General features: G+C 37.4%; 1 protein-coding gene across 1 annotated transcript in view; it reads left to right on the top strand.

The window, feature by feature from the left end:
- Positions 1 to 12,660, top strand: part of USH1C (USH1 protein network component harmonin) — a 49,004-nt gene extending 36,344 nt beyond the window's left edge. Inside the window, exons 19-26 of the mRNA XM_026078847.1 lie at positions 43 to 162; positions 3,392 to 3,454; positions 7,593 to 7,634; positions 7,951 to 8,004; positions 8,391 to 8,490; positions 9,889 to 9,998; positions 10,747 to 10,802; positions 12,542 to 12,660. Coding sequence (XP_025934632.1) covers positions 43 to 162; positions 3,392 to 3,454; positions 7,593 to 7,634; positions 7,951 to 8,004; positions 8,391 to 8,490; positions 9,889 to 9,998; positions 10,747 to 10,802; positions 12,542 to 12,554 — 558 coding nt within the window. The 3' untranslated portion in view covers positions 12,555 to 12,660. The remainder of the gene's footprint in view (positions 1 to 42; positions 163 to 3,391; positions 3,455 to 7,592; positions 7,635 to 7,950; positions 8,005 to 8,390; positions 8,491 to 9,888; positions 9,999 to 10,746; positions 10,803 to 12,541) is intronic.
- Positions 12,661 to 13,071: the final 411 nt, after the last annotated feature.

Below are 13,071 nucleotides of genomic sequence, written 5' to 3'. Positions count from 1 at the left end.
AATACATGGTGAATTGTAACTTTCTTAAATTAACCCCCGTAGCAATTTGCTCCAAGTCCACCTACCCAACGACATCCAGGGGTACCAATAGTCTCTAAACCAGTCATGCTGCAACCTGACCCAAACTTAATGGTCAGGCCAACAATCAAATCAGAGGCCCTGGTAAGCCTTTTATGTTCTTTTCCGAGTGCTGCAATACTGTGGGATTTGTTCTTGTTGACTTGTCCTCAAAGAATCAATGCTTGTCTTGTCTTCTGCTAACTAAAATCTATGCAGATTTTTCAAGTGATCACTAATGGTAAGTATAAAAGGGTATTTCTCTGGTTTTCATGATCTAAAAGTCACTCTTAATGACAATTTTTGTACTGGGATATGTAATTCCAGAGAAGTGTAGAGCCTTAGACTCTGTAGCTTTTATTTTTCCTTTATTCATGTTGATTTGTATTTTGCAAATTCTGCATTTGTCAGAATTGAAATAGTTAATTATATTGTATTTTTCCTTTGTAAGTAGTCATGAACATACTTGAAATACATCTATATATGTATATCCCATTCTTGCATTTCCAAAGAAAAACTTTGCATTGTTAATATCTTAGTCTCCAATATAATAGTCATGTGGTGTTCCTGCAAAAGTTGATTCATGGTCAGATTCTTTTCCTTGTTTTCTTCACATCTGCTTCAAATGTAAATGAAGAAAAAAATCTTAGACTAAGTATTTTTGGACCAAGTATTGTAGTATCTTTGGGAACTGCGTCATATGAAAGATGATGAGCCGTGGCTCTCTGAAAAGAAAGAAATCATTCTAGTCTAACTGATAACTCCCAAATGACAGCCCTGAAAATTCATCTAGGATAACTGATGATCCACTTTGTAATATTTGTTCTTGATGGTAACTGTTACTTACACCGTTACAATTAGAATTGTGTGTCCATATATGTGTGGACATGCATATATATACACATATATATGAGGGAGGTAGTATATAGCAAAACGTGAGCATGTTGTCACATTTAGTCTTATGTTTTCACGTGTAGTCAACTGTGTTACATTTATATTTCACTCACTTACTATCTTGTGTGATATCTCAGAGTAAATGATGATGTGCACCTTATCCCTAGCTATCTTTCATTACTGGAATGGATTTCTTCATCATTTTGTGCTTTAATAATTTAGATACTTTGTTCCTTTATTTCCCTAATTAAAGTTTGGAGAGATTCAAAAGATACTTATAAACCAATTTTACCACAGACATTTTTGTCTCAGAACTTCTCTGTTATAAATGGGTTCAAATGATAAAACAAAACAGCTTTTACAAAGTAAGGTTAATTGCTGCTTTCTCAAGAGAAGGCAGGTACATGAGCAAAAATAGGTACAAGAACCTTCAGTATATTTCCTTCAGTTGTATGCATGGTGCTTTTATTTTGATTGTGTTCAGTAATTTAGTATCGCTGAGCCATTTTACATTCCTTAGAGGAGGAATGAAAAGAGTAAAATCCATAATGTACAGTTAATATTATCAACTCTTGAAAATAAATATCTGTTGCAAATATAAAATAGTTTGAAAAACTAGGAATACCTTTATGTGTGATTAAGCAGTCCTGGTACAAGCTGAAAATGTTGCTTAGTTTATTGTAACTTACTGCTTACAATTAATTGGAAGAATTGTAAAGAGCTACCTCCATAGGGAAATTTCTCATGATTTGTTATGCATGTATGCACATTTTCCAAACCACAAGACTGCAAAAATGTTTCAGATGTCAATCATCATCTTTCCCAAACTTCCTTATGTTAGTTGAAAGTTCATGATTTCGGGGGAATAATATCCTGATAGGACTTGGAGGAAAAACATTACTCTGGAAATTGGTTTTGTTAACTCTTAATTCTTGCTTCCTTTTATGACTTAATGCAGTAAGACTTGCATGGATACCAAAGTAATGTAAAAAAGAAGGAGGCAACTTTTATTAGGTAAAAATGAAAATGTCAGTGTAAACTAAACAGACATATAGGTACCTGCCTCTTTCCAGAAATGTATTTTAAAAAAAAATAATAATAATTTGATTCCATGCGGAAGTTAAATCTTGAGTGTGGCCTTGAATGCATAGGGCTGTTTTGGGTCAAAATCAGTGCGAGCTGCATGTCTGTGCTGTATTAGAGAGTGAATTGGAATACGCTCATGGCAAAGCTATTTAAGTTTTGGCTCAGAGAACAGGAGAAGGTTGCTGTCATTTAGTGGTGGAGTTTTCAGAGGCAAAACCAACGTGAGTACCAGGCCGTTCTCTCCCATCTATCTCAAACATCCTGTTGTGCGAGTTTAGAAGGCTTTGCTGCAATTGCTGCTGCTTAAGATTTCCTTTCCCAACTCCTTTGTGGTTGGATGCAACATTTCAGAAAGGAAGAATGAATGTTTAAGCTTTTCTCTAATTTGCAAGATTTGAGACTTGGATTCTGCAGGACTGCAGTCAGAGGACCTGAGACAGGTATTTAGATCCTATGCAGCAAGACAAGTCTGTGATGTTCAGAAATTTCAGTTATTATTGGCCATAGTTATGCCAAAAACATCTGTGTTCATAATAAAATATACAAAAGTGTTCCCTCAAGTGCCTAGAGAGGGGTGGTGTTGAAGATCTGGCCCGACTTGCCAGAAGTCCTCTGAGACATAAAAGCTTATTTCTTACCTAAGTCTTTGTATTAATACACACTCAGACAGCAAATCTTTCTTCAGCTCAGGAATGGATAGTTTTTTCCCCAAAAAATGGTATGAACATAGGCCCCTCAGATGGAATTAGTAGTGAAATTGGTAGATAATCATTTGTTTTAATGGAAATTTAGTTTGGAAATGTAATCACGATAGTTTAGTTTGTACGAAGACATTCTTGTTTCATAAGACTCAAACATGTTTTAGAATGAAATTCACCCTTCAATACAGGAAAATCCCTCACAGGACAGAAAATCTTAAGTGTATAATGTATGTTTATCATCAGTTTTCAATATTTTGGAAATTACTGATCTAGCTTTTTGTCTGTGGGTTTTGGCTGTTTGTTTGTTTATTTTCAAAGATTTGATCAGAAATGACACAGCAGAGACCACAGCACAGTTTTGTAGAAACTGAGGAGGAGATAGATGAGTTATGGAAAATGTTTTTAAGAAATCTTGTGGTATGGGCATGTGCCTTATTTTTGTAGTTTCTCTAAATTCTTTCCTCTTTATGTTTAGTACCATCTCACGAGGTGTGTTCTCCCATTTTGAAATCGCGTAGGGAATGAGCGCTAACAACTGCAAGTGTGATTCAAGCCTTTTAAGAGCAACAAAGCAGTGAGATTATTTATGATTAGGTGATACTCATTTACAGAGAAAAGTTAATATCTGGTTGGCAATTTTTTTTCTTTTGCAGCCACAAGAGATGTTTAAAAGGATGGTGGTTTACAATTCATCATTTAGATCTAACAAAAAACAAGTAAAATAACACTTTCCCTGTTTTGTGTGGTACTTCTTGTTTTGACCTATCATAGCTTATAAACTTTTCCTCCTTTCTCTGCTGTTCAACTTCTAAAACAGAATGCAGTGCAGCCCTAGTGCATGAAAACTGTTAGTCTCTGTAAATTTTCAACGTGTGCTTGTGGCTTCTGCTAGCCTAGACAGATGAGGAATGAGAGGATAGTAAACACCTCGGGCTGAATCTTTGGCAGCTACTTACATGTTTAGTGCAATCTTTAAGATAGTTGAACTTTGATCTGATATTGGGCAAGTTTTTTTTTAATTGCTGTTTCTTCTTGTTTGTTTTACTTTCCAGTTACAATGCTTTCAGTAATAAAATATTTTATTAGTTCAATAAATAGAGCTATTATCATACCATAGTTATTGGTAGGAAATCAGAGGAACTGAGGATAGAAAACACTTATTCATATAGCCTTTCCTCCTTATTGTGCAGGACTTTTCTGTCATAATACTACTTTTATTGCTTTCCTCTGTCAAACTTTGAATAACCAAAGTGGTGAAGCTTTCATTTCTTTCTGTTTGGTTGACTGTTCTGTGGTTCAATAGGTTGTCCTTTAAGGAAATATATTTTGTGTTTAACTTCTCTGCTGCTGTTAAATGTGCCAGGTTCTGTGCAAAACACCTTTATTGGTGGAAGTTATTAGATGGGTTGTCATGTTACATGAAGACATTGCAGCACAGTTGCTTGAATTCAAAAGCCCACTGTGTGGAAAAAAAACACATGAAAATTAAAACTATTTTTTTCTTTTGATCAGTTTCAATTTTTCTTGACATTTAACATGGATCTCGGGGGGAAAAAAAGGTCTATAAAACCATTTTATCAACAGACAAGTGAAACATACATCAGAAGGAAAAATAAAGATTTTTAAGATTAAACATAATGTATTTGTATAAAAATTGTGAATTAGGGCTATTTTATAGGTGTAGTCAAATTAATATGTGAAGTGCTGCCAAAATGTCAAATACTAATATTTCCATTAGTCTACAGTAGAAATTAGTCTGCTATGATAAATGGAAGATGAGCTTTAATAGTCAATGTTTTCCATGGTGAGGAGAAACCCCCACTTCAGTGGGGTTCTTCAAGTGTGTAAGGCTGCATTTGTGAGGATGTGGTTCTGCAAACAGGGCCACTATCAATCCTTGTATCCCTTGAGGAATCATGTACTTCAGATTGCATTAGCTGGAACTTTTGTGTCAGAAGGGAAAATTGGATTTGACTTGGATAACAAATCTAGGACTGCTCAGTTGCCATTGAATGTTAATATGTTCTGTATATAAATAGTTGTGCTCTTGGCAAATGTGTTTTTCTGAAAATTCAGTTATGTCTGGTCATAGGTTTCTCTTTGTGTGTGTGTGTGTGTGTGTGTGTGTTTGTTTTAAATCAGGTCTCATTTGCTATTCATGCTAGAAACTTCAGTGGGGCAGTACCACTGGCTTAGATGATTTTTTTTCAAAGTAGCAGCTTTATCTTTCATCTAAAAGTCCAGAGGGAGTTGTTTCAGTGCAGTCAAATATCTAGTGTACCATATTCCACTTATGTTCAGTCCTGTGAACATTATTGTAAGGCAAGAAAGGACTAGAATGGTCTTAACTTTTTCCCCGACATATGCCGAGTAGCAAGAAGTAGGATTAGCCTTATGGTTTCCACTCGGTGTTGATTGGTTCATTAGCCCCTGCTTGGATGCGGAGTGCCCTCTCTGCTCTGTGGATTAGTGATGCCCATTTCTGGGAAGATTTGTTACAGTTCAGAGGATGTCTTCATTGTATCATGGCCATACTTGTATGCTTATTTGCAGACTGTATCATTTCTTTGTCTGCAGGTATTTTCTTGTGGGAGTGGGATGGGGATTTTTTCCCCCTGTTTAAAAATTATTTTCCCAGGAAAACTTTCTTCAAGGGCAACATCTGTTTTTCATGAGGGCGACCTGGGACAAAGAGTTCAATGACATGCTTTAGATTATGTAATGAATTAGTGACTTTGCTGAGATTAGGGTTCTTTGCTCTAAGTTGTTTGCTCCAAGATCATCAATGTCTGCTTCAGCCGTGACTCTAAAGGTCAAATACAGATTCACCTATTCAAACTATCGGTTGTTTAGCTAACTGTTATTGTAAAATGTTTGTCTTACAGTTTTAGTAAAAGTGCTCATAATATTAATATACTTTCAAATGCATGATTTTTTTCTCCCAAGATGAAATCCTAGCCTCCCTAAAGTCAGTGATCAAATTCCCATTGATTTTTGGAGTGGCAAAGAGATGGCACTAAGATTTAGTTCCTCAAAGTTAGCAGTTAACAAATGCAACCCATGCTCATTTAGACTAAATAAGATTTCTCATGGTCCTCTTCCCAAAAGAAGATTTTAATACCTTTTTACCTGTGAGGAAAATAATTGTGACAGTAAGCAAAAGTCTTGCAGTTACCCCCTGAAGATTTAGTTCTCTTGAGCCTGTGGAAACAGTCAGGCTTCCACCCTTGCAAATGTTTCTTCTGTTTGTAGTCACAAACTGAAGACACTTTGTGCTTAATTTGATCTTCTGATCTCAAGAGGGAAGGTGAAGAGAGAGGCAACCTCCAAGAAAGCTGGGATTTATGCTGTACAGATCAGAGGGCCTGAATATAATGGTTGCCAATCCGTGCAAGAGGCATCAGCACCAGTGTTGCATTCTCTATGTAATAAACACAGTGAGATAAACGGGCAGTACTGTTCTACCTCTGAAGGTCTGCTGATGCAGCCTGGTGTACTTCAGTAGTCCTCACTGGTTGTTGGAGATACTGGTGATAAGGATGATATCTGGTTCCAGAGGAGCATTCACAGTCGCATAAAAATCGTACAGGCAACAGAGAGATCATAAAGGAGGAGCATTAGTGTTTTCTGCTGCAACTTGGTCATTTAACAGCACTTAAAGATACAGGAGGAACCGTAAGTTGTGCATCTGATTTACAAGTGGGGGAAAAAAGCTTTAGCTGAGTTTGAGACTGGAATAGACTCTGTTGTCAGATGGATCTGTTAGGAAAGAGACTGATAATAGAGATGTTGAGCCTGATGACTGAAACTGTTGGTGAGCACTGAACCCCTGGTCCAAGTCAGGTATTGGCTTGTCTGCTGTGTCAGTGTAGAGTTGCATGGTTCTGCATTGTTCCCATATCCCCAGGTTATGGCAGCCTAAAGCTACAAGAATAGTGCAGCAGCTACATTTGGGTGCCTCAGTAAAGATTTCTGTTAGATCCCAAAGTCCTAACTCTAGCATGCAAAACAAGTGTCGAGCTTTTATAAATCTGCAACCTCACCCATAGTCTCGCCCAGTAACTCCTAATCCTCCTTAAGAAACCACCACCCCGAGCACCATTGATTTCTGATTGCTGATTCATGATCTCTCCCCTTTGCAGAAAAGTAGCTCATGTTTTTCCCTGCACTGTTGGTCTGACAAGGGTAATGCACTAGGTTCTGAAGGTTGAAGAAGGTATGGGTCCTCTCAAAACTTAAACCTTGCTCAGCTTATCTGCAGTATCATCTTTCTTATTCTGGACACCCCTTGCCAAAACTTTGCAAGTCCTCCGCAAATCCTATGAAAACACATCCATTTGTGGTAAGGAGTCAAATCAACTCCCTGAAAGTCCATGGGAAGGAGGAAAGGAGGAGGTTGGAAGAGTACTACAACCCAGATACCATGGAGCAGTGTTGCTGACAGAGGAGGATTGGAGCCTGTCACTTCTGCCTGTGTCAAGTAGCACCCAACATGATGATGGCCCCAAGAAAGGCTGCTCAGAAAAGCATAGCAGAACATGCCCAAAATGCTTCCAGGATTTGTTTGCTCTGTCAAGTGCAGAGAGGAACTGCTGAGCCTATGGAGTGGTGAACCATTCCTTAGAGTTGCTCCACAGTACAACCAGCTGTAACTGTTGATCTATCATAAGGTTTTAAAACATCTTCTGACTGTCAGGATGGACTATCTGCTACCTCTCTGTGCTTTTCTCCATTTACAGTCTTCTTTCATAGTTTACAGAGTTGTATGTTCTCTCACTAATAAATGAAATGGAATTTGTGTGTTAAGTGTGTGCATGAGTCTGTTTTTATAACCAAACATTGTTTTATTCTCAGGGCTTCCAGAAGTATGTGGAAGATTTTGACCCATATTCAATGGTAAGGAGAGAATTCAAGTATGTCTCATTGTTTAATATGAAATATACTGGGAAAAACACATCCTTGATTTTGAGAACTGGGAGGAGGGGGTAGGATTCTTGCTTGTTGGTTTGCTTGGGCTTGCTTACTGTTTTTCTAGTCATATTGAAACAGTTTTCATATAGGAAAAGATGGTCTGGCATTCTGGTTGCTCTCTAACACTATTTTGGAGCAGGGAAAGGTCCCTTTTCCCTTGTAAACTGTATACATCAGCTTAACCATTTTATGCTTCTAATTTTCCAAGGTAGAAGTGACTAACCATGATGTAATTTCATAGTTTACTCCAGAACAGATTATGGGAAAAGATGTACGGCTATTACGCATTAAAAAGGTAAATATCATGTTATTGACTGAGGATATTTGGAGGGTTCTGGTAAGCACTGCCTTTTTTTGTGTGATAGCAATGTGATGCACTGTTTATTTCTACACAGTCTTGCAGTATTGGGGTGGTTGTGCAATAAAGGACAAGAACTTGGAATGAGCAAGACAGAGTACTTCATCATATTGCTACTGTTTTTAATTTTTTTATTATAATGTAAAAATAATGGCCAGTTCTTTTTACTAACTATTGAATGTGTATACTGGAAAAAAGCAAAACTGATTTGCTATGCTTTTCTTTTCACGTAGAACCTCTTTTACTGGGAAGAAGGAAATATTAAGCCTCCAGTGATGGTAAGAATTGTTAACAGCATTTTCTGAACTAAAACTCTTTAATAGGAAGGATCACTAGACCTTGCAGTCGAAGGAGGAATTGATTCTCCAATTGGGAAGATAGTCGTGTCTGCTATCTATGAGGGTGGTGCTGCAGACAAACATGGTGAGTAACTGCGGGAGATTTAAATGCTGCAACAATGTGACTCCTTATGCTGGCTGAGAGTTGTTGGCTGACTTCATAGCTATGGCTATTACTGACAGGCATACTCAGATTGTCCAAAGCAGCCAGGGTCCGTCTCAGCTGTAAGGGCAGCTCAGAGAGAGGCCAAAGATTTGAAGGCTGCTTACGTTAATAACTATGCAAACTGTATAAATGGTGCTTAAATAGTCACTGCTGTATTTCTTATGACAGCCGAAGTTTCAGTAATATGGCCCAAAAATGTAGAGCTGTTCTCTTAATAAGTCTCCTTGTCCAGTCTGACATCAAAAAGTTACTGACTCTGTGAAGGTGTCAGTTAACTGAGGAAAGTGGAATCTGGTCTCCATTATCTCACATTTCCTAAACAATAATATTTGTAGGATGTAAATGTGCAAATCAGTTAACTAGGCCATGGCTATACTACACTGCTTAGTCTTGTTCCTACTACTACTTCTAGTAATAATTTGTTCTGTAAAACTTTTGACCCCAATCCCAAAATCCCACTAAAGGCCAGAGCCTTCTGACTTAAGGCTTAGCTCTCTGGAAGCCGTGAGAACATGCAGACATCCCAATGCATCTAGGCTGTGTTTCAGAGTGGCCAGTCTCTCTCACCCTTTCCTTGAAGCACCCTGGTGATGATCAGGTAGATGGATAGGACAGTATCTCCTTAGGTTGTCTTTTTTGACCTTGACCAGACCTGCAGCTAGGTTCAAGTCACTCTTGCTATGAAAACATCTTAGCCACTTGATCTCTTGCCCCAAGTGCCCATTCCTCACTGACTCTTCCCCTGTTGTGGGCTCTTTTTATAACTGAGGCTGTCCCTTTGTAATCTTTGTTCTCCCCTCTTCAAATCCAGTCCCAGTTAGCTGGTTGTGCTTCATTTCAGATTAGCAAGTCAAAATCAGTTCTCAGGACTAAACATTGCACATGCTTTTGCAGAGGCATGACAGTCTTGCAAACCCTTGACAAAACCACTTATACACTGAGGTGTTTAAGTAATGCTGCCGTTTTCATGGTAGTAACAGCCTACAATCAATCAGAATTTATAAGCTGTATTGATGGGTTACTCAGACAAACTGCTGCTTCAGAAAATTTCATTGAACAAGTGTCTTACAGGTCACAATCAATAAGAGAAGATTGGCTTCTCTTCCATACCTAAAGCTTCCTTTTTCTTTTGCCTGTAGCAAACCTTTTCATCTATGTCAACTTCTAGTATAAACCTAGGCATCTAGTGAAGCTACTTTTCACTGTAGTGTTTAGTACTATGCAGTACTTAGCACTAAATAAATATGGGACAGAGAAAACTGTTGCAGAAATTATTTTGCTTACTATGGTATGTATGCCTGATTGGTCTTTCACCAGGAGGCATAGTGAAAGGGGATGAAATACTGGCTGTAAATGGCAAGATTTTAGTTGATGATATGCTGGCAGAAGCGCAGGCGACTCTAGCAAAAGCTTGGAACGTGGGTGGGGTAAGTACCTGGGCATACTTTTCCATTCTACCTACAGTTCTCATATGATGTGTTTTTTTGTTTCATGACATTTTGCCACATCAATACAAATAAGGTTGCAAAGGTTAAAAGTGTAGATATGCCATGTATCACTGAAGTGAGCTGACATCTGCAAGAGATACTGGCATATAGCAACTCTGAAAATCATGCCTATGGTTTACTCTGAAAGTTGATGTTGTTTAGCCATTTGTCAAGATCTGTGTTTAGACACATTACTTTTTTGAGTGTTTATAGTATATTTATCTGTAGAATATCTCTTTAATATTGAAAATTATTTGGAAGCTGCTAGGAACTTTATGATAACATTTTAGCTTATCTAATCCTTGAGAAATAATGTACAAATAACATTGCACTTCAGCTACATGAGCATTTTCTCTGCAAGAAATGTATTAATCGATCAGTTGGAAAGAAGTAATTGCTAAACTGGAAATAACTGCAAATATAGGATGAATTTTTTGAAATTATTATTTTAAAAGCTTGTTGTAAAGTGAGTAGATGTTTCTTTAATTTAAGGGTGCAAATCTAACAGCTGAATGTTAAAACAGCCCTCCTATAGAACTGTTTAAAAGAGATCTTTCTACTGCTCCCTGTACTTTTCCAGGACTAGATTACCGTTCTTATTCTTTATCTGACATTTCATGGTGGTACAATAACCATCTCTGACAGCAGTATTTAGCAGCACACATTTGCCTATGCATTTCTGTTGCAGGATTGGATTGACTTAGTCATTGCAGTGTCACCTCCAAAGGAATATGATGATGAAATGTAAGTGCATAAGCTTTCTTTCTGTGGGGATTAAATGGCTAGTAACAATAATCTGTACAGTTTGCCCTTTATCAGACAGATAATGTTTAAAATACTTACTGTGGACTACATAACCTTCTGCATCACGTAGTTGTTGAATTAGCTATCATGCAGTACAGCAGTGGTTCCCAGACTTTTTGAAATGGTGAATCTCAAAATTGGTTGTACGTGGCCACACGTTCTTATTTTCAGTTTACAGTTTGAGGACTTTTTTGGAAAAGCTGCTTATTTCAAATCTGGACCATTAACTGTGGTCCCATGGATCATAATTTGGGGAAACAAATGGCTACAAACATTCTTCATCACATCCAGAGATTTAATTCTGGGTTTTATTATTATTGTTGCTATATCACAGTTATTATCTTTGTCTAAATGAACTAACCAGCCTAACCGTAACATTTTCAAAAGGACTAAGTGGTTTGGGTGTCTTGGCAATTTGTGACATTCAGAAAGACACTTCTTTTAAAGATAATCAGTGTAGGTGTGAAACAGAAGAATCCATTGCTTAAAGTTTGATAGTTGTATCAGTTTGATACATCTAGCCTTCCAAAGCAAGACTGTTGTTTTCTAACTTGACTGAAGGAAAAGATTTGAAGATACCCTTACTACCAAGTAAAATGGTAGAGGGAAGTTTTGTAGTCACTGTTAAACCGGACTCCTTCTATGCAGAGTGCTAGATTATTAGCTGTTCTAAATCAGTATAGTTTTACTGGCTAACACCAACTGAAGGTTGCTATAAAATTGTGTTTAATACCTGTACATAAGCTGACAAACAAGGAAATAACTTTCATTGTTATTTGTGTTTTCATATTCTGTATATTTAGCCCTACTATTCCCTCATCAACAGTCAGTCCCAACACACACAGAAAGGTTTTTGAAGGCAGTGCACCTGTGTACAGACAAGGGTATCTCCTGCAGCTGTAGCCACTGCAGTGTTCCCTCATGGTGAATAGCCAGACCTGGGTTAACATGACTGTCCATTGTGAGGCTGTGTTATTTTCCAGCATGTGCTTGCCTGTGCGTTGCATGCCACAGTTTGCTTTTGTTCATGGCATGTTGGAGTGTTCTTTGGGCTTTTGCCATGTCTGTCCTAACAAAATTTAAGTATTTAGTTTACGCTTCATAATGTCTACACTTCATAGAAGTCCTCTACAGAATTGGTTCATCATCCACCTAATTACAAATACGCCCTGCCTAGACAATTTCTTTGTTCTTTTTTTTCCTTATCTGAGGACCACTGCTGTGGCTTTGTGAATTCATAAGTATATAAGTAACTAGAAAATTACTTCATCCATAAGGCTTGTCCAAAGAACAAGTTTCCATTTGTATTATACTACGATGTGCATGTAAACAAATATTCATGTCTTTTTGTTTTTCACTGAAATTGGCTTTTATTAATTTGTCACTATATTCTGGGTTTGTCCCCAAATGATCCTTGTTTCACAAACTCAGTTTACCATGTATACTTTCTCTATGTTGTTGTTTCTGTAAGTACAGTCATAGATCTCTAGAAAAGACAGGTAAGAATTCATGTTGCGTGAAGCATTTTGTGGTCTTCTCAATTGTTACTTATAATATAGATCAAAATGAGCCAGCTGAGATCTAGTTATATAAAACTGTACTTACCAGAAAGATGAAAAAAAATTGCACTGCAGCTAACTGCAGCTTTTTCTCTCTCTCTCTCTTTTTTTTTTTKTCAGGACATTTTTTTAAAATAAAGAAGGCTACACTGGAGAAATGAAGTCTTTCCCTTGCAGAAACCTGCTGCTCTGTAAATTAATATCAAATCAATAGCCATGTAGAATCCATCTTTGTTTGAAAGAAATATGAACAATTGGATCTGAAAATTGAACTAGAGACTTTAGATTCTTCAGGTAATTTGAGTAATTGCAAATCTTTCTATAAACTTACAGCAATAAATTGAGACCATTGAGAGAGACTGCCAATGAACATAGTTTGGTCTGTGAGAACTCAAAATCTCTTTTTCTCCATCTTGGAGGGCCAAATTTTGCAAACTAACTTCCAGTTTTCCTAGGAATGGACACCAAAATGACAAATGTAGATTGGACACAGATGTCTGTTCCCACATATGTTTGTGATTACATGTTCACAGGCCGGTTTGGGTGGCAAAAGGATTATATTTTTACTCTGTATGTAATATTTTTCCATGGGGAAATGGGAGTATATATGAGTAGCTTCTGCTCTCACTGATATCCCTGTAAGTCTAATG

Source organism: Apteryx rowi, unplaced genomic scaffold, assembly GCF_003343035.1.
Source record: "Apteryx rowi isolate R43461 unplaced genomic scaffold, aptRow1 scaffold_49, whole genome shotgun sequence".
NCBI classification, from domain to species: domain Eukaryota; kingdom Metazoa; phylum Chordata; class Aves; order Apterygiformes; family Apterygidae; genus Apteryx; species Apteryx rowi.
This window is presented reverse-complemented; position numbering and strand designations above follow the sequence as displayed.